The 22411-nt window shown below is 39.5% G+C and overlaps 1 protein-coding gene across 2 annotated transcripts in view; it reads right to left on the bottom strand.

Annotated features, from left to right (window-relative positions):
- The window catches only part of TTC17 (tetratricopeptide repeat domain 17), a 148950-nt gene that overhangs the window by 75143 nt on the left and 51396 nt on the right, over positions 1 to 22411 (bottom strand). For both annotated transcript variants that reach the window (XM_010378062.2, XM_010378064.1), the window contains exons 12-16: positions 20927 to 21042; positions 20605 to 20770; positions 19318 to 19395; positions 18956 to 19180; positions 11513 to 11699 (exon numbers count right to left, since the gene is read on the bottom strand). In XM_010378062.2, the coding sequence (XP_010376364.1) occupies positions 11513 to 11699; positions 18956 to 19180; positions 19318 to 19395; positions 20605 to 20770; positions 20927 to 21042 (772 nt within the window). The remainder of the gene's footprint in view (positions 1 to 11512; positions 11700 to 18955; positions 19181 to 19317; positions 19396 to 20604; positions 20771 to 20926; positions 21043 to 22411) is intronic.

Here is a 22411-nt window from a genome sequence, read left to right as displayed (position 1 = left end):
TCCCATAATCTAGTTTACATCCATGTTTCATGTAGGAATGTATCTCTTTTGAGAGATGACATAAAAAGTGTAGTGATTATACTGCTTTCATAAAATGTACCAGGCATCTACAAATATGAATTCTTTCAATCTTTCAGTCATGGCAGTGGAATAATTTATGACTGGCTAAAGGTAGAAGAATTATGCATAGGAACCACACTGGCCCTGGAAGACAGAGGACTCACATTTTAGTTTCAGCTCCACCAATGATTGACTGTAATTTGAGTAAATCACAACCTTTGCTTGTAGGTTCATAAATACAAAAATTATTTTTCCTATTCTCTCCTCTATCACAGGTTAAATACATGTTAAAGATATAAGTTAAAAAATTGTTAACCAAATAACTATAGCCCTTTTAAGTAAAGAAATAACACATTTAGACACATTACATACACAGAAGTACATTTGGTTTTGTTGTAGCATATACCTGCATCTCAGGATTTTAAAATCTGCAATACATTAACCAAAGTTTTAATTCTTTTTACAGAAATAAATGGAGGCGACCTAACTAGTAGCATATTTAACATGCTGTAAGAGTCAGATGCAGTGGTACACATTTGTAGTCCCAACTGTCTGGGAGCCTGAGACGGGAGGACTGCCTGAGCCAGGAGTTAGAAGCTATGGTGTACTATGATAGAGCCTGTGAATAGCCACTGCACTCCAGCCTGGGCAACACAGTGAGACTCTGCCTCTAAAAGAAGTGCTATTAAAACTGGGTCTATAAGAATATCTTTTTTAAAAAAGCAGATACCTTCACTAATTCTTATAAAAGAATGTAAAAAAAAGTGTGATAAAGCAAAGATCCTTAATTGCAGGCAGTATATATGCTGGATAATCCACTGGAGGGCAGCAAAATGCAGGATTTCTTTTCCTTCGACATCTGAACTCTGTAAAATTGTTTTAAGCTGCAAGTTATAAATCTATAAAAATTTAGGTTGAAGAACACAGACTAAAACTACAGACAATGAATGAAGTTATAAAAGGAGATATGATTTACATAAATAGATGCTATAAATACAGAAACACTGTGAAGAGAAGACAAGATAATCCATCTGCACATTGGAATAGATATTAAACCTCATGTACATGATTTGAAAATTCTACTTTTTTCTCCAGAGACAAAAGCTATCAAATACGTATGAGAGAGAGAAACTTGCAGACAATTACAGGAACACCTAAACATTAAAGTCTGAGTTCTTCTGCATAACATTTATTCATACTTTCTAAGGATCTGGGCCAATTTTTTTAAGTGGGCATGTGCCTCAATTAATTAAGAAATGACCAGAGCTCAGAAATCTTGGGTTTAACGCTTAATTATATGCTGTAAAGATCAATGTTGCTGTTTGTGGCATAAAAGTCTAATAAATAGAACCTACCATTGGTTTTATGCTAATATAAGAAAAATAATAAATATAGATTATTAAAAATAAAGTAAAATCACATGTATCAAAGATATAGTAAGACGGTGTAGATTACTTTAGTAGTAGAAAATATCTTTGCTAAATGTAACTTTTTAATTTGCAGATTAGTATTTCAAAAATATTTTACAGTAATAAATGCTTGGAAAATCCACTATCATGCTGTAATGCCACATCAATGTATTTGTGGACTTTTCTACAGATTCAATATTTAATCATTTTGCTCATGTTATTATTAAAAGTTATTTTCCATTTTTTAGAGAAGATAACCTTTACTGTTTCATAAAGTTTCATTCTCTGTGACACTTTTATTTTTTCCAATTAAAAAAAAGCTGTTTTTTTAGTGTTGAGCACTTCAGACTTTGCTTATATTCAAAAGCATTTTAAGTTTATTTAACAGATTCTATTTTACTTTTAAAAGGACGAAGTTGTTATTGAAGAATGAGTTTGCTACAGTAACCAATTCAGTTCTGCTTAAGTTAAATAAAATTGTAAAACGACAAGCCTATAAATGTGGAAAACAGTAGGTATTTTTAAACTGCCCAAACAAGATGTTTAATTGAAACTGAAAGCACTAACTTTTACAGTCAATTCAAGAGTGGGCAAGTAAAAAAAAATCAATCTATTAAGTTCTCCTTCACAGCATCCTTGAAATGGTAGTGATATAAAACTACCTATAAAAGACCAGGATTTATGAAATTGTTTTCAAAAGAGGGAGAGATGGAGATGATAAACAGTGGCTATAAGAACACATGCATCTAACAAATGGCAGCCAATACATTGATTTCCAGGTTAATAAAAGTTTGAAAACACTGTCAGATAAATAATGCTTCACTGATCAATAGTTAAGTCTTTATAAGTACAAAAAATTTTTTTAGCATAGTGATTGTGTATTTTTAAGTTGAACAAAACAGTATTTAAAAGTAATAGAATAAATTACCTGCATAGGCATTCCAAGAAACACAAACTAAAAATCTGCATGAAAAAATTCCATGATTATATATGAAATAACAAAATTCTTGCTAATGTTAAACTGCCCATCCATTTACCACTAGGTCATACTATTTAAGACATTATTACTATAGTTGCTGTAAAAATAATTATTTATTCATTTTTCTTTTTTGAGACGGAGTCTCGCTCTGTCACTCAAGCTGGATCGTGCAGTGGCACGATCTCGGCTCACTGCAACCTCCGCCTCCTGGGTTCAAGCCTGAACTTCAAGGCTGATGCTCCAGTCTCAGCCTCCTGAGTAGCTGGGATTACAGGCATCTGCTACCACACCTGGCTAACTTTTGTATTTTTAGTAGGGACGGGGTTTCACCATGTTGGCCAGGTTGGTCTTGAATTCCCGACCTCAGGTGATCTGCCCACCTTGGCCCCCCAAAGTGCTGGGATTACAGGCGTGAGCCACCATGCCTGGCCAAAAATTATGAATTCCGTGACCTGGCCAACAATTATCATGAATTCTGTGACTATTACATGGAAAAAGAATCATAAGCCTTGTCACTCTCTTGACTGTATTGTCATAATAAAAACTTAAAACAGATTATGTCAGACAAGATAACTTATAAAACTTACTTTAATATTGCAAAAATGAAAAGGGAAATGGCAAACAGAATCATCTGATTTCACAAAAGGTAAAGAAATCCTAATCATCCATCAGAGGGTTTTTTCCTGTTTTTTTTTGTTGTTGTTGTTTTGTTTTAATCAATTATTTAGCAAAGCTCAGAGATAACTAGAATAGATGCAACTGTTTAGATTTCAAACATAAGTTCCTGGTTTCCATCAAGGTGTTTGGCTTCTTTCAAATTTTAGCTTTTCAAAGCTGCAACTCAGCAAAGTAACTATGAATGAATGAGATTACTTTGGAAATAAGCAACTCAAAATCATTGTCAAAGAAAAACACAACATTGAAATTGTTTCGCTGCTACTAATGAATTTTTAAACCTAGAAAATGTTATAACATACATATCCATTAGGAGGTAACAGTATTTATTTAGGTGTTAGCAAATGTTGGATTCTTCTCTAATTCATATCAGAAGGATTTTAAGTCTACCAGCAGTAATAGACTATTAGCTGTTCTTAGGTAACCTACGACATTTGAAAGATCACAGCATTCTGAGAATATGCAGAAGAATTTAAAAAAAAAGAAGACTGCAGAGTATTTTCCAGGATTAAGTAACTTCTTCTGGTGGCCTTAGTAAGTTTGAGCAGACTTTCTAGCTAAATTTCGTAAATTCATTAATTACAATGTAAAAGGCGCTAAGTATTTTTTATGGATGAGCTCCCTCTGAAAGAACTATTATAAAAAAGTTGTTTCCATGTCAAATTATTTTCTTTTATTGTTATTATATTTGACCCAATAATATTCTTTGAATACTCTGGACTATCAGATACCACAGCTCTGAGAAATATCTGCTCCAAGTTATTAGTTTCCTGGACCAGTTGAGGTTACATTCTGGGGAAAAAGTTCAAGACAACTATATTCCCTCTCTTGACATGAGTGACATGAACTAAGAATACATTTCAAGAAACTGAAATACTAAATAAGAACATGTGAAATTAATGCCAAGGAGAAGACTTTTTAGAAAAGGGTCACTACATGTATATAGTGACAAAACCCTTCTCAAAAACAGAAATAAATTCCAAAAGAGTTGAGGGAGATGATAGTAAATAAAGAAAATACGAGATTCTATTAATATAAAAAGCTCATTGAAAAAGTAAAATCCTTTTTATAAGGCTGTTCTTAGGTAACCCACAACATTTAAAAAACCACAGTGTTGCAAGAAGATGCAGTAGAATTAAAACAAACAAACAAAAAGACTACAGCATATCTTCCAGGATTAAAAAGATAAAAATTCACAATTTATACCTTTAAAGTTCTGAGCACCTTGTATTCACTATGAATTTCTAATGGCTTACTTTTAGCCAGTATCTACTATATGGTAAGAACAATGCAACTATTATGTATCCATAAATATAAAAAATTTAAAAATAAAAAAGAAAGTAATGGCAGAGCTACAGCTCAAACATGAATCTGTAAGATTCTAGTGCTAGCCACTCCACTCTACCGCCTTGCTGTACTGTTTTGGGACTTTGGCATTCATAAAAGAACTTTAATACAGATTGTGCTCAACACTGATTCACAACTGAGCTACAGAGTTATATTGCTGGGAGATTCTTGGTTTCTTCAGTAAATAATTGGGCTTTGATATTTAAAAGGCAAGCACTACTTACTGTCTGTCATTCTATTAAAATTGTAAGGCAGTCTGGTATAGTGAATCAACAAAACCACTTCTGGTCCCAAATCTACTAATAATTATTGATGTCTTTTAGACAAGTCACATAAATAAGTGGATGTTGGTGACTTCTTCGGCCCCCACATTCGTGGACCAGAGAACCTCACCCGAGAGCTCCCGCGTGACGTCCCTGGCCCCCCACACCTGAGGACCAGAGAACCTTGGCCGAGAGTGTGTGCATATTTGCAATAAAGGGCTGCCATTTTCTTATGTACTTTGGCCTCATGTTTAATTACTTAGCTCTACTAAATTAAGTTACATTAAATTAAATTAAGACAGGTGGTGCCGAGACCCGGGAGGAGACCCCTCCTCAGGGTCCCCCAAGGTCCGAGGAGCCTCCTCCTTCCACGCCGCGTATGGACCAGGACCTAGATATCACTTTCCACACCTCCAAGTCTACTAGGGGTTAGTACCTCTTGCCTCCCTCTCATACTCCTTGGTCAGAAGTCCTGCGCAGACCCAAGGCTTTTTGGTCACCAGGTGACCCATAGGAGAGTTCCCAAAAGTAGAGACGTCTGCCCAAAGGAACTCCATTCCAGTCCGCGTGAGACCCGTCCAGGATGGAGATGTCCGCCTGGAGGTAATCTCCATTCCGGCTCCAGGAGCCATCCGGTCTCTAGTGGCTCCAAAGGATGCTTTGTAGCCAGATAGAGTTCGGTTTCCGCCTTCTGCGAGAGAGAGGCAATGGGAAATCCCCAATCCAAAATACCTAGAGACACCCCTTTAAGGTGTCTTCTAGCTAATCTCAAAACTTTACAATTAGAGCAAGATCTTAAACGAAAGCAACTAATTTTCCTCTCCACGGTGGCATGGCCGCAATACAAGTTAGATAATCAGTCTCAATGGCCACCAGAAGGAACCCTTGACTATAATATTTTACTTGATTTGTCTAATTTCTGCCAAAGGCTAGGAAAGTGGTCAGAAATCAATTATGTCCAAGGCTTTTAGGACTTGTGCTCTCGCCCGGACCTGTGCGCCCAGTGTTCAATGGCCCAGGTGTTGTTAGCAAAAACCCGGCCCTCGGCCCCCACCTCAGCAACTGAGGAGGACTCCACCTCCATTTCAGATGGGGCCGAAGGCAGGCGACCTCCCTCCTGACCTTCCAACCCCCCCCATGGACCTCCCACCGCCCCTCCCGACGCCCCTCCCTCAGCCACTCCCCTTACCCCTCCCTATGCACTTCCCACCGCCCCTCTCGACACTCCTCCCTCAGCAGCCACTCCTCTCACCTCTCCCATTGCAGCCCATACCCGTTCAAAGACTACTATACCAAACCTTACAAATCAGCCTTCCACTAACCAACCTAACCCTGCCTCCCCTGCTGATCTACTGGCCCCCCTCTGAGAGGTCGCTAGAGCCGAAGGGCTAGTTAGAGTCCATGTCCCTTTTTCCTTGGCTGATCTCTCCAAAATTGAACAATGACTTGGTGATTTCTCAGCCAACCCCACGCAACATTCCAAAAAATTTAAGTACCTTTGTCAGGCATATGATCTAACCTGGCATGACTTACAGGTCATTTTGTCCTCCTCCCTTAACCAAGAGGAAAGAGAGTGCATTCTCGCAGCCGCCAGGCAACATGCAGATCAATGGCATTTAACCGACGCCACCGTCCCGTTAGGAGAGATGGCTGTCCCGTCCATAGAACCAGATTAGGACTACCAACCACAGCAGCCCGGCCACTGTAGGAGGGACATTATGATTCAATGTCTCTTGGCCAGTATGCAGGCAGCCTCTAACAAAGTGGTTAATTTTGATAAATTAAGGGAAATTATCCAACACCCAGATGAGAACCCGGCTTCCTTTCTAAATCGCCTTACAGAAGCACTGGCCCAATTTACCCGGCTAGACCCCACTTCCCCAGCCGGGGCAGCTATCCTAGCCTCCTATTTTATTTCCCTGTCAGCCTCAGATATTCGAAAAAAGCTAAAAAAGGTTGAAGATGGGCCTCAGACTCCCATACAGGACCTAGTAAAAATTAGCCTTCAAAGTTTTTAACTCCAGAGAAGCAGCAGCTGAGGCCGCAGAGCTAGACAAGGAGAAAAGAAGGGCTGCGCTTCAGGCGCAAGCTTTAGTGGCTGCCCTCCAACCAGCGTTGCCCACTCTGCCGGCAGGGAAGACACAGGGCAAGTCTCCTCAGGGCTCCTGCTATAAATGCGGAGACCCAGGACACTATGCAAACCAGTGTCCCCAGGCCAAGCCGGCCACTCCATCTCGTCCATGCTTTAAGTGTGGCACAACCGGGCATTAGGCAAAACAGTGTCCAAATCCTCGCCTGCCTACCACGCTGTGCCCAACCTGCCAACAGGAAGGACACTGGAAGTCTGATTGCCCCACCAGCAGGGCAGGCATTGCGCCTCAACGTGGTGCCTCTCCTCGAGGGTCGGAAGGCTCCTTCCAGCTCCTACACCTGGACAACGACTGACGGTACCCACACTCGGAGACCCCGGTCACCCTCGCCGAGCCTAGGGTAACTCTACAGGTAGTGGGTAAGCCAATTTCTTTTCTCATCAATACAGAGGCTACCTATTCTGTTTTGTCAACCTATGGAGGTCCTAGCCAGCCATCCACTATCTCAGTAGTTGAGGTAGACGGTAAACCGTCTAACCCTCGCCAGAACTCAATGTTAAACTGTTGCCTGGACTATGCATGTTTTGCCCACTCTTTCCTCATCATGCCCTCATGTCCCACCCCCCTCTTAGGATGAGACAGCTTAACCAAACTCTCCATAGAGACACGTCAATCGTGGGTAACCCTACTTCCCCTTGCCCTTACCAGACTACGGGCGACACCTAGAAGCCCTACAGGCCTTAGCCCATTTGAACTAGTTTACGGGCGCCCTCTTGCATTACGAGAACTTCCTATTCTTCCCACACCGTTGGCACCCTACTTGTCCTATCTCTCTCTCTTAAGACAATTACTTAGAGAACACGCCAAAAGGTCACTTCCCCCACCTACATAAGGAAATCCAGACACCTCCTCGGCCCTTTCTCCAGGTGGCCAGGTTCTACTCAAGGATCTACATGCAAAGGGCCTTATTCCTAAGTGGAAGAGCCCATATACAGTAACTCTTACCACTTCCACAGTGGCCAAGCTTTTAGGTCACAGTTCCTGGGTCCATTTTACCCAGTCGAAGAGAGCCTAGCCCCCTCAGGCTAAGTGGCAGTCCACCCAACTGTTGCCCACCCGTCTAAAAAAAACCAAGATAGAAACAAGCTGGATGAGCCACACCCTCCTCAAATTTTCCTGTTTCCTCACTATATATATTCTTCATCTTAACTGACTTTTCCCTCACAAACCCCATAGATACCCTCCTCCCCAACCCATCCCCCAACCAGTGGGTCTCCCAACTTTTTACTCTCATAGAAGACCTAGCTTGGCAGGGTGCCCTTTGTGATTTCCGCAATGTTGAACTTACTCTCTACACTTTTGCCACCATTATTATGGTTCACTCTAATCTCCCTAGTTACTCCTACTAATCCTAACTTTGTATGGAAATTTTCTATAACTGAAACCTGGTCTACAGACAACCAGGTACACTCAGTCATGCAGGGCACTGCAGAACATCCCCCCCAGGGCTGTCAATCTGCCCTCTCCCTAAACTTTTCCCTAAGTTCCATCACTGGAGGCCTCCCGGCCATATGTTTCTTATATGACCAAACAGAATATAATTGTAAGAACTACTGGCAAAAACCAACCTCGGGTGTCTATACAATTACCGCAAAATCCATCCTTTGTATGACTTCTTTACACAATCCCAACATAAAAATATGTTTCAAAGCCCTTCTCCAGGAACATATAGTCTTATTATTAATGATCCCTGGGACCCTTGGTAGGCCCAGGGAGTAAAAGGTGGACTATATGCATCATCTTCTTCCTCATATCCCACTGCAACCATCCAGGTAAGGAGAATATACGTTCAGCAAGTACAACTCCCTGACGGTGTACAGACCCTATAAAATTTAACCTCAGCCGTAAAATCTCATGAACAAAAAAGTACAGAAGCTGTTAAGCCCCCCAAGCCCCTCTAACAATGAGGACCCATTCTCATGGCTAACACTATTCGCCAAGGACTTGACTTAACCCAAGCTGCCGGAGTAAGAAACCTCTCCCAATGCTTCCTTTGCACTGCACTCGGAAAAGCTCCCTCTACCAGCCGCTTTCAGTATCACCACCAACTCTACCAGCTCCTCTCAAGCAACATCCTTGCCTCAAGTCCTACTATATCATAATCCACAGAGTCAAACCCTTCCTTTTTGCTACTCTACTCTCAACTCTTCATGGTGTAATCACACCCAAGCTCCCAAGGGAATCCAGACGCGCCCCCCCCCCCCCATTCGCAGCTACTTCTGGTGTAACCAAACTTTATCTAAAATTCTTAACCCCACCTGCATCACCCAATCCCTTTGTGTTCCGGTGTCTTTAGTGCCTAGCTTAACCCTATACAGCGAAGGGGAATTGTCCGAACTAGCTTCCCAGCTTACCACTCCCAGCAATAAAATCCAAAAGTAGGCCGTTTTTCTTCCCTTAGTCATCGGGGTTTCTCTAGCATCGTCCCTAATAGTCTCAGGACTTAGGACAGGGGCACTCGCCCACTCAATTCAGTCCACACGGGCTCTCTCCACTCAGGTCCAGGAAACCATAGAGGCTTCAGCTGAAAGCCTGGCCTCTTTACAGCATCAGATTACCTCAGTGGCCCAGGTAGCAGCACAAAATAGGGGAGCATTAGATCTTCTTACTGCCGAAAAAGGAAGAACATGCCTCTTCCTAGGAGAAGAGTGTTGCTATTATATAAACGAATCAGGCCTGGTTGACACCAACGTCCAAACATTAAACAAAATCAAAAGGGAGTTTCAACAACTTAATGCCCCCTTAACCCCCCGACCACCGGTATGGCTGCTGCCGGAAGTACAGCAGCTACTTCCATTCCTAATTCCCATACTAATCCTCTGCCTTGCCTTATGTTTTGCTCCCATTTTTATAAAATTTCTTTGAGCCAGGGTCCAAGAGATCACCCGAGTCACCTTCAACCAAATGCTCCTGCATCCCTACACCCAACTCCCAACCTCAGACCCTAAGTACGCCCCCTAACAGCAGGAAGCAGCCAGCCAGACAAGGGCGCCCCAAATTCTTTTTTATTTTGAGACGGAGTCTCGCTCTATCGCCCAGGCTGGAGTGCAGTGGCCGGATCTCAGCTCACTGCAAGCTCCGCCTCCCGGGTTTACGCCATTCTCCTGCCTGAGCCTCCCAAGTAGCTGGGACTACAGGCGCCCACCACCGCGCCCGGCTAGTTTTTTGTATTTTTTTAGTAGAGACGGGGTTTGACCGTGCTAGCCAGGATGGTCTCGACCTCCTGACCTCGTGATCCGCCCGCCTCGGCCTCCCACAGTGCTGGGGTTACAGGCTTCAGCCACCGTGCCTGGCCCCAAATTCTTATAATCAATAAGAGGTTGGACTGTTTGGGTGAGGGAGAAGGGACAAGATGGAGGAAGGTGAACAAGATGGAGCAGTACCTGTTGTTTCCGGGTTCATCACCAACTTACCCTCCCCGGGAAAATGCAGCCCACGCCTGGGAAAATGCAGATCAACTGAGCATGCGCCGGTGACCTCAATCTGAGGAAACTGAAACTTACCCGGCCACACCTATGGAGACGCCCCATCACGCCCTTATCCCGCCCACTGCCCTCCCCCTTCCAGTACCAATGCATAAAAGTCGGCAGCCGGCAGGAGCTCACCTGACTTCTTCAGCCCCGGCATTTGTGGACCGGAGAACCTCACCCAAGAGCACCTGCGCGACTTCCCTGGCCCCTCACACCTGAGGACCAGAGAACCTCGCGGGAGAGTGTGTGCATATTTGCAATAAAGGGCTGCCGCTTTCTTACAAAAAAAAAAAAAAAAATAAGTGGATGTCAGGTTGTTCTTTGTTTTTAAATATCAAAAGTGAAGGAGTTGAACTAATATCCATGTGATTAAATATTATAATCTAATTTGAATATTAACAAAGCACCCACTGTGTACTCTACAATGGCTACATACTGAGGATCCACACATACGTAAACTGCACCCATCCCAATCGAAGGCAGAGAGTTAAAATTCATTTTATTTTTTCTTATAGTGAAGGTTAAACAAATAGAGAACCAAATATCATGTGATTCTTAGAAAGAAAGTTCTAATAATGAAAGTGTAACAGCTTTAGACATTAGCTTTACCCAGGTGGATATACTTATACACAGGCATATATGCCCATATGTACACTGTGGGAGAGAGTGGAAGAAGGGAAAAATATGCCATTGAATGTCGGGTCACTATTTTAAAGGTAGAGTAAAGGTCTGAATCACCTTCAATGAAAGACAAGGAGCTGTATTTCAGTGACTGAGTATATAGAACTGCTTCGATTCAAATTGTATACTTTGACTTCATGGATAGGAAAAATGTACTTTACTAGGAATGTCAGTTATTATAAAACACCAGAGATTTTAGAGAGAGGGAAAAAAATCCCAAAGCCTATCCATCCCAGTTGAATATACCACGTATTTCAGTCAGCCTTTCTTAACCAGAGTTCTAAGAGAGAATTAAGCCTTAATACCCTAAGGCATCTATAGTAAGTAAGGAATTAACATCTTTTCCTATGCGTCTGGAATTATACTAGTTATCTAAAATCCTTGGGTAAAATACAAAAAATCACTTTCTGTGTTCTTTTGATCAGAACAGGAACTCTGGCTGAGCTCATTAGTTTGTCAGCATTTAACAGCTGCTTACCACTGCAAACAGAAGAAGTGATGTTGTACAGAAAAGGGTAAAACTGCATACAGCGGATCAGCTTCAGGCTGTTTTCACACTCTGGACATTTGGTGGTTAATTTCAAGGCCTGTCTAAAGGCCTCAAGTGCTCCACTGATATTCTTCAGAGCAAGGTAAGCATTTCCCAGGCTCAAAAAGGTCAGAGGCTGAAAAGAAAAAAAAAAAAAAAAAAAAAATTGACAAAATGTTAATGAACTACTATTTTCTGGGAGTTACAAAACGTTTACAGTATATGGCTTTTGGCTCTTTTTAGGTTACCCCATAAACTTTATTGCTAACTGTCCATTTTATTTATACCAGCCAATTCTAAACTGTACAATACATGTAAATGTGTTTTTACTTTTTTTGCTAAGATAAAAAATATATAAAGTATGTAATATAAACTATGTATGTATATATCCCTGTAACCACCACACTGCTCAAGATACAAAATATTTTCAGTACTCCACTCCTGGAGGTTGCCTTGGGCAATCCAACCCCAGAAGTAACCACTGTTTGTGACGTTGTGACTTCTGTCATCATAGTTCTTGAACTTCAGATAAATGAAATCAAACTGCATGCTCTCCTATGATTACAAGTAATATGTGTCCTTTGTAGCTTCTTCCACTCAACCTAAAATTCATTCATGCTTTTGTGTACATCAGTAGCTCATTGTTTTTTAAGCTGATGTGTAATGTTCCAACATAACACAGCTTGTTCATCTGATTGGCAGTTGGGCTATTTCCACTTTGTCTATTATGAATAAAGTTACTATGAATATTCTTGTAAATGTCTTTTGATAGGCATATTGTCCTCATTTTTTTTGAGTATATACTTAGTACGAGTTGTAAGGTAGATGTATATTTAGTTTTAGTAGATACAATCAAAGTTTTCCAAAATGGATGCACAAATTTACACTCCTACCAGCAAGTGTGAGAATTCAGAGACTCTGTAGACTCTGTATTGTCAGTCTTTTTAATTTTAGCTATTTCAGTGAGCTGCAGTGGTTGGTGTCTAACTGTGGTTTTAATTTGCATTTCCATGATGAGTAATAATGCTAAGGGTTTTTTTTTTGGGAGCTCATTGGCCATTTGGATATCCTCATTTCTGAAGTGCCTGCTCTTTTCTCTATCTAAAAGAATTAGATTGCCCTTAATGCCTTGAAGGAGTTTTCTGTCTATATATTAGTCCTTTGTTGAAAATACTTATTGCAAAAATCTTCTCTATGGTTTGATTTTTTACTCTCTGAATAAGTATCTTTTGATAAACAGAATTTCTTAACTTCAATGAAGTTCAGCTTATTTTTTTCTTTCATAGTGCTTTTTGACATCTTTGCCTATTGCAAGGCCATAAAGTCTTTCTCCTATGTCTTCATAAAGAAGCTTTATTGTTTTATCATTCATATTTTGGTACATGATCCACTTCAAATTAATTGTGTATGGTGTGAGGTAGAAGTCAAAGTTCTTACCTTTCTCCATAGGGATATCATCCAATTACTCCAGCACTAATTTGCTGAAAAACCAAAATGTTTTTTCTTCATTGAACTACAGGTACACCTTTGTCATAAATCAGTGGCCATATTCACGGTGGTCTACTTCTAAATTCCCTATTATGTTTCATTGATATGTTTTGAGTATCTTTGTACCAATACCATACTCATTTAATTATAGTAAATCTCAAAATCTGGTAATAAAAGCCTTCCAACCCTGTTCCTCCCCATCACCCTGCCCCCATTTGTGTGTACGTGTGTGTGTGTGTGTGTGTGTGTGTGTGTGTGCGTGTAGCTATTCTAGGTCCAGTTCTATGTAGATTTTAGAATCAACTTATTAACACACAAACACATATATGCAATTACTAGGTGTCTGAGATTGAATTGAATCTATAAATTGATTTGCAGAGATCTTATATCTGAGCAATATTGACTCTCTCAATGTGTGAACACGATGTGTATCTCCATTTACAGGTTGAGTATCCCTTATTCAAAATGCCTGGAACCAGAAATATTTTGGATTTCAGATTTTTTACTATCTTGGAATTTTTTTTATATTTATTGGCTGTACATGCCACATCTGAAAATCCAAAATCCAAAATGCTCCAATGAGCATTTCCTTTGAGTGTCAGGTTGGTGCTCAAAAAGTTTTGGATTTTGGAACGTTTGGGATTTCAGAGTTTTGAATTTAGGATGCTCAACCTGTATTTATGTCTTCTTTCTCTTAGTGGTATCTTGTAATCAGTATATAAATCTTGCACATCTTCTTTTAGGTTTATTCTTAGAAATCTGATGTTTTCTTTCTTTCCTTTTTTTTGAGACAAGGTCTCATTCTGTTGCTCAGGCTGGTCTGGAACTCCTGGGCTCAAGATATCCTGCCACCTCAGCCTCCCAAGTAGATAGGACGACAGGTGCACACTACCACACTTGGCTAATTTTTTTTTCCTTTTTTGTAGAGATTGGATCTCATTGTGTTGCCTAGGCTGGTACTGAGTTTCTGGGCTCAAGCGATCCTCCCCACTTGGCCTCTCAAAGTCCTGAGATCACAGGTGTGAGCCACCATACCAGATCTGATGTTATCTTGATGCTATTGTAAATAGCGTACTTTGTATGCTATTTTCCAACTGTTTGCTGAGACTGTTTTTATAAGCAGCCCAAAGTATTCAGTTTAGGCCATTTTAACTGAAATATATCTACAGTGTTTTTATATTTGCTTGTGTGCAAACTATATGTTTTATTTTATCATTAAAAATAGTTTAAAAAGGCCGGGTGCGGTGGCTCAAGCCTGTAATCCCAGCACTTTGGGAGGCCGAGACGGGCGGATCATGAGGTCAGGAGTTCGAGACCATCATGGCTAACACGGTCAAACCCTGTCTCTACTAAAAAATACAAAAAAAGCTAGCCGGGCGAGGTGGCGGGCGCCTGTAGTCCCAGCTACTCCGGAGGCTGAGGCAGGAGAATGGCTTAAACCCGGGAGGCGGAGCTTGCCGTGAGCTGAGATCCGGCCACTGCACTCCAGCCTGGGCGACAGAGCGAGACTCCGTCTCAAAAAAAAAAAAAAAAAAAAAAAAAAAAAAAAAACAGTTAAAAAGATCTAAGAATGTTTTATTTTCAAAATGTACAGTATATCCCTATGAAAAACAATGCTTATGATTTATCCAATTACCTGTTTTTGATTTGGGCTGTTAGATCATCAGAAATGTCTCACTGTAACCAAGGCAGGGGATAAAAAATATTCTAGATTAAGGAAGTCTAACCTAAGTAGCTCAGATTACATTCAAACTATTACTTAGTAGTTCACACCCAGATACAAAATTAAATCTCATACTTAGACTTCAAATGTATCTTTATATTTTGCATCAGGAAACAAAGTGTTATAATTATCTCTATGACAAAATGATGGCTGTTAAAATGTCTTGCATTGAGATAAACTGGTTAGCATTTTGGAAAAAAAGTTGAACTTTCATCCCTTGATCTAAAAAATAAGTACTGAGTATTTACTGTGTTGCAGGCATAGTTTTGAGCATTGAGGTTACAGCAGAAAATAAGAAAGATAATTGCTGCCTTCATAGACCTTACAGTCTTGTGTAGGGGTGTCAGTGAGTAAAATGGCACAGGGAAAAATACAGAAGGAAGAAATAGAGGTAGTACTAGGTGGGGGGGTGCATCATTTAAAATAGAGTAGTGTTAGAGGGACTTACTGAGAAGCTGGTATTCATAAGACTTTAAGGAGGTGGAGCAAGCAATGAAGAATCTTGGTGGGATGAAGTACTGCAAGCAGAGAGGATAGAAAATGCAAAAGCCCTGAGGTAGGGGCATGCTTAGTATGGAGGCAAGTGAGGCTAGAACAGAATGTGCTAAGGAATGACTTGACAGAGACAAGGTCAGAAAGGACCTTCTACACCATTACAAACTCGTATTTCCCGTGAGTTCTATAGAGAGCCACCACAGGGATCTGAGCCAACAAATAACAACATTTGACTTTTTGTAAGGATTTCACTGCTTGCTGTATGAGAACAGACTGGGGAACAATGGCATAAGCAGAGAGACCAGTTTAGAGGCTACTAAATTAATCCAGACAAAAATAATTATGGTTTGGATGGGATAGCAGTGGAAGCAATGATAAGTAGTAAAATCTGAGGTATATTTTGAAAACAGAATCAACAAGGTTAGCTAGTGCATTGAATTTTCCCTGAGACTAGGAGAAAGGTATGAAGGAAATCCCTAAGTGTTTGGTCTGAGCTACTGGACAGATAGCTTTATTATTTCCTGAAATGAAGAAGACTGGGAAAAAGAAATTTGGAAAGGTGTTAAGGAGCTTGGTTTTGGCCTTTAGTTCTAGAGCGCCCTTTAGACATCTAAGTGGAAGTGTCAAGTAAGCCGTTGAATAAAGGAGCCTGGCGTTCAGGGCAAAGGTGACAGGTAATTCAACAGGAAATGGGCAGTCTTCTCAAGATACGAAGCTGAACAACTGGATATCCAGGTAAATATGAACTCTGATCCCTACCTCACACTACAAAGAAAATTTAACTTGAAATGAATCATAGATCTAACTGTAAAGCCTAACACTATAAAATATCCAGGAGACAACACAGGAAAAGATCTTTATATATCTGAGAATCAACTATTCAACGATTAAGCCACAGAAAACAAAAACAAACAGTTTTGTGAGAACACTTGAAAATCTAACAATAGAAATCAACATTGAAAAGACTGGCAAACTTAAGGGCAATTTTTAAATGCTAAGATAAAAAGGCAAAGAGGGAAAATATTTTTAACACATGAGAGATGGAATTAAAGAGTTTATCATACAAAGGGTTTGCACAAAGTTTAAAAAATAACATTCCAAAATGAACAAAATGTATACACAAACTTTTACTTTAAAAATACCATTACAAGCCTGGGCGCAAGGGCTCATGCCTGTAATCCTAGCACTTTGGGAAGTCAAGGTGAGCAGGTCACTTGAGGTCAGGAGTTTGAGACCAGTCTGGCCAACATGTTTCTACTAAAATACAACCTTGTTTCGACTAAAAATACAAAAATTAGCCAGGTATAGTGGTGTACAGCTGAAATCCCAGCTACTCCAGAGTCTGAGGCACGAGAATAGCTTGAACCTGGGTGGCGAAGGTTGCAGTGAGCTGAGATCATGTCACTGCACTCCAGCCTGGGTGACAGAGCGAGACTTTGTCTCAAAAACAAAAAACAAGCACAAGATAAAACTTTACGTTACAAAAGAGAAGTGGTATTTTTAAGCAAGCAAACTTGTTTTATAAATGTTAATTCAGAGGTAGCATAACACGACTAGAGTATTTGCTCTGTGGCCAATCTCCCTGAGTTCAAAACCAAGCTCCGTGACTTTCCACAAATCCCTTATTCTATACATTTAACTCTTAAAAGTTTCCTCATCTATCAAAGGGGAAATTCAATCTCACAGGGTTGTTGTGAGGATTAAATTAGTTATTACATGTAAGATGCTTAGCATCGTGCCTGGCTCTAGTAAATAATCAAAAAAACTAGCAGTTATTTCAGTTGTTCAATTCGAATAAAGACACAGGTGGAATTAATATTTTTAGACCTTGTTCATGGCAATATATATTGGCCCAAACATTTTAGTGGGTTGTTTCATATTTTGTTCCAGAGCCATCAAAATATTCATTCTCTTATTGATTTAGTAATTCCACGGTTAACAATCTTTTAAGGCCTTTGCAGAAAACCATCAATGATAACAGCTAATTACTGTTAGCAACCTAAATATGCAACAACAGAAAAGCAGGTTGTGGCATATCAATTCATTGGTCCTTTACACAACCATTTAAATTGACGGCTTTAAAATTAGGTAGGAATAAATTTTTTAGAGATCACCTGTACAGTAGAGTTGAAACATTATGAAATATTTGCATAGAAGACATGCTTATAAGGAAGAATTTCCAAATGTTGATAGTTGGGAAGAGGGTGCTGATTAAGGTACATTTTTGGGGCAGGGTGCGGTGGCGCATGCCTGTAATCCCATCACTTTTGGAGGCCGGGATGGGAGGATTGTTTGAGCTCGGGTGTTCAAGACCAGCCTTGTAGAGATGGGGTGAAACCCCATCTCTACAAAAAAATACAAAAATCAGCCATACGTGGTGGTGCACGCCTGTAGTCCCAGCTACTAGGGAGGCTGAGGTGGGTGCACTACTTGAGCCTCGGAGGTGGAGGCTGCAGTGAGTCATGATCACGCCACTGCACTCCAGCCTGGGCAACAGAGCAAGTCCCTGTCTCAAAGCAAAAAAAAAGGTATATTTTTGGGGTACCCACCCTGATCCATTAATTTATCTTTTTATTCTTATTGTAGCACCATGGTATTTAACAACTAAAATTTTAGTATTTTAAAATATCAAAAGGTAACCGATCACTAAAGGAGGTCTTTTTTCTTCAGAAGACTACCTATGTCCCTTGGCTGAAAACAGTAAAAAGGGAACCATGAAAAGTTTCAAGGGAATACCGCTGTATTGCGCTTTCCACTGCCTACTTTGTTACATCTGTTCCCACTGTACCAGCACCTGGTACACAGTAAGCATTAGATAAATATTTGATGTACTTCTCTGCCAATGTGACCTATTACATAGTATCGAGATTGTAAACTTTTGCTTAAAATCCAGTTGTGAATTTGTGTATTTCAAAGGAAAACAGGCAACATTTTCTTCTCATCCTTAAAAAATCAGTTTTCAGATACCGTAAATAAACCTAAACCATTCATGCACATCCCTTCTGAAGGTTTCTTTGGATATAAAACCTACAAACATTTAGACATTAGGTATAAAATCAATTTAATTGTATATTTATTGTAACTGAATTTCATGAAACCTAAAATGACAGGAATTGTAACATCCATCCTGATTTCAGAGATGTTAAAATATGAAAAACAAAAGTTATATCTTCAAAACCATGAACTACAAAGCACCGATGTAACTCCATAAGCTGCATGTGAGAGGTTTGGGGCACAAAAATCAATGTACCCATTTACTCTTATCAAAACCACCTTTGAATTGTCCTCTGGCTTGACTGGCATAAATATTTCTATAAATTAAAGTTGTAAAACAGTGTAATATTAAGCAGTGCGCATGCTGTGATGAGTAGGATAAAATACAAACCAGATGTTTCAGACTGACATAAAAAAGTGGCAGTATATTTTTACAGCTATGTTATTGTTATTTAAATGTAAGTTTCCAAAAAACCTTAACTGTATCATTATAAATTTCACTCAAAATTTAAAGAACACATCAAAATAAAACAAAACAAAAGCTTTTTCACACTCTCTTGAAATAATGCAAATTCTACTGTGAAAGACAAAATATGACTTTTTTTTGTTTTCCCTAGAAAAATACAAATTGTAATCTAAATTTGAGTTACCCTTCACAGTATACGGAGCTATGAAAACCCCTAAAACCTCACCTCAGAGCTATTGATGGCCAAAGCTTGAAGTAGCAGCTTAGTGGCATCAAGATGAAGGCCGTAATGAATCAAAAGGTTGGCCAAGTTGACAAGAGGAACATCTTGGTATTGAAGTGGAGCTAAATTCAAAGCCCTCTGAAGACAGGCAATAGCAAAAGTGCTATTTCCTACTGCTCTCCAGTATAGTCCAGCTTCATTGAGTATGAGCCAGACAGGAGCATTTGGCTGCAAAATCCAAAAATACTTCAGTTAGTACAAGAATACAGTACTTGTTCTAAATAAGATTTTTAATAAGTGCATTTTAACTTTCAGTTATAATTCAGAAGCATTTAAGTTTTAGATGTCTAAAGTAAATGACTCACCTTATTAATAGCATGAAATAAGAAAGACCCAATTTCTTCTTCTGGGATAGTATAGTTATTAATACGGGAAAGCAAAATCTGAAACATCAAAAGGAAGACTGACTCAATTGAAAATAACAGGGAAGACATTTGAAAGAATTTCTATAGATGGCAGTCTTTTCTTGAGCTCCTCAGGAACAGCTAATCTGAACAAATATTTATAATCATATATATAACATACATTCATTGACATACCAACAGGTGTTGACTTGCTCACATGTATGTAACCGTTTGTTTAGCTAAAAAGTTAAAAAGACATATATACCCACACACATTAAAGTAACCTACCATACCCCATTAAAGTCAGCCTAAGTGTTCAGAACCCAAGAAGAAATTATTCAACAGACAACAGCATGCAATATCTGATGTAATAAAAATCTACTATCTTTCCTTCCTGGAAAATACCAGGTCCTCATTATTCTACTGCATTGTTCCTGCAGCATTTATATAACCGTAAGCAACTCTAAGGCACAGATCATGGTCTGTTTATCTTTGTATTCCTAGCATCCACAACAATGTCTGGCATATAATGTTCTTGCCTAAGGAAATGTCTGTCGAATGTAAGTAGTAATAAGTGCCTATAGTTTTGAAATTAACTTAAAAAAAAAAAGAAAAGGTGGTTGTGATGGTCTGTGATTGCTAACAAGGTAATTTTTTTCATTTATATCTATGGAATGATATCTAATATGGTAATCTATAGTAATAAAACATTCGTAGTTACATATAACTAATAGGAATTTAGGAAAAGAGCATAACCGAACTTCTAATGTTTGCAGAGTCGTTATCAAATTAATATAAATTTATCAAATTAATACAAATTCCTAGGGACCTCATATAAGGTCACAGCAGGGTTGATAAGGCCAGAGAAAGAGATTCTTCAAGCTTTCAATTTATACAAACTTCTGGGGGCCTGGAGGATGCAAAGCTAACTTTTAGTGGTTGCAATGGCCTGTATTACATCGACTCCATTAGATAATTGAGAGTTCTGTGCTACTCATCTTTGAAGTGCTCTGAGTTAGAGGAATAGTGTTTAGGTGATCTATGTATAGCAGCCCCGAGGAACTCTCTGGCACTCTTTTAAGAGCATGACTGACTTCGCCATCATTTCACCAAGTCTTTAACTCTATCCTTCCATTTTATATACTTAAAGCTCAACAGCTACCTTCTATCAATTTTTTGTTCCATTTAAGAGGCTTCTGAAGTCACCCAGAATGGACGGCAATAAATACCAGCCTAAGTGAGCCTTACTTTTCGTGCATGGTCATCTGGCATTTTGGCTTTCAGATCCATGCGAACCTCTAATTCTTTGACTAAGTAGGACAGAGTGTGGCTTTTTCTGAAGTCAGTTATGGAACAGTCAGGGGTTTGGGCCTCTTCTTCTGTAGAATAATCATCACTGCTGAGTTCGTGGATCCTGGCACAAGAAAAAGGAACAAGATTCATATTTTCAAAGTTTGGGTGACTTCAAGATAAAGACTTAACCTTTCAAGTCCAAGGCTGGTGCTCTCAAAGAACCGCCAGATGACAATCATGCAGAATCAAGTGCTTTGCCAAATCCATCAGCACTTGCCTGAGTCCTTTGTTTTCCGGAGGCAGAAAATACGTTGGCAATTCCCCACCAACAGGGACTCTAGGGTAGCTTTCTGTACAATCTGCTCTTTTAGGCCACAGAACATGCTGTTTGTCCTGATAAAGAAACAACATTTCTCATAAATTTCTTTGGATTCAGTATTTCAATATGCCAAAGAAACTTTTAAAATGATATAAATATACTACAATAACTGAACAAAACTATAATACTTTAAGATTATGGTAGACTCTACAATATTCCTGCTACTGCAGATTATTAATCTAAGTCAGTAATTCTACCTGCTTTACCACAGACTGGTTCAGGGTTGGGCGGGTATAAGCCAGCTGAACCACTGAGACACAAGAAGAGGCTTGCTTGGGGTTTTTGGGAAAGAGAAGCAAGTCTTAGGCTCTTATGTTACTTATGAACAAAAAATCATGTTGTTCCAATTGCTGCTGGCTGTCATCTCATGACCATGAAAAAAACCAAGCTTTTGGATGAAACCAATACTGTGGATGGCAGAATGAAGAAAAAAAAAAAAAGAAAGAAAGAAAAAGAAGAAATGGGTCACTGATGACATCACTGGGCCACTGAATCAACCAAACCTGAAGTTTATCCTATTTCTGGACTTCCTGTAATAACAGGCACGTTTTGTGTTTAAGTTAATTTGAGGTGGAGCTTATGACTTGTACCTGAAAGCACACATAAGCCTATAAAATCTGGCATTGAACACTATTTTTCCCTAAACTAAGGTCTTTTTTTGCCAATGCCAAAGTTTAACAATTGTTTTATGATTTGTAAAATGTTCACTTTCTCTAAATATAAGATGTACCAGAGGCTTACTAAACTTAAATCTTGAAGCCATCAAACTTTGGGGGATTTATATTACATACAATTAAATCTAAGTGGCTGTTTAATTCTGTTAAACCCTTGATTAAATTCTGAAAATTTAATGGTGAATAAAAAACACATAGTCTCTGTCCTCATACCTTGGTATCTGCCTCAGCTAACCTACAATTCTTTCTTAGCTAGTCTAGAAATGCACATGTACTAACTTGTTTATTGTCTATGTCGTCTACTAGATAGAATAGGCTCCAGAAGAGCAAGGGGGCTTATCTATCACACCGCTAGCATTAGCCTAGCACACAGATGGGAGCCCAATAAAAGAATGCTGATCAAGCGAAGTATATAAAAACATACTCTCGGGTCAAGTTTAGAAACTTGTTAAGGTTGGTAATAATACTCAGAGGATACAGCTTTAAATTGAAATCAGGGTGTCTATCTGCTCTACTTGATTGGGAAAAACTCAAGGCAGAAATTGCATCTTACTCATTCACTACCTAGCAAAATGGCTTCCATTTAATAGAAATGTAACACACATTTGCTGAACTAATCTGAACAGTCATAGAGGCCACCTTAATCAGTGAGGTTGAGGGCACTGCTTTAATGCATCTTGTCAGTTTGAGAAAACTGCTTCATCATCCT

The sequence above is a fragment of the Rhinopithecus roxellana genome, chromosome 15 (genome assembly GCF_007565055.1).
Source record: "Rhinopithecus roxellana isolate Shanxi Qingling chromosome 15, ASM756505v1, whole genome shotgun sequence".
NCBI lineage: Eukaryota > Metazoa > Chordata > Mammalia > Primates > Cercopithecidae > Rhinopithecus > Rhinopithecus roxellana.
This window is presented reverse-complemented; position numbering and strand designations above follow the sequence as displayed.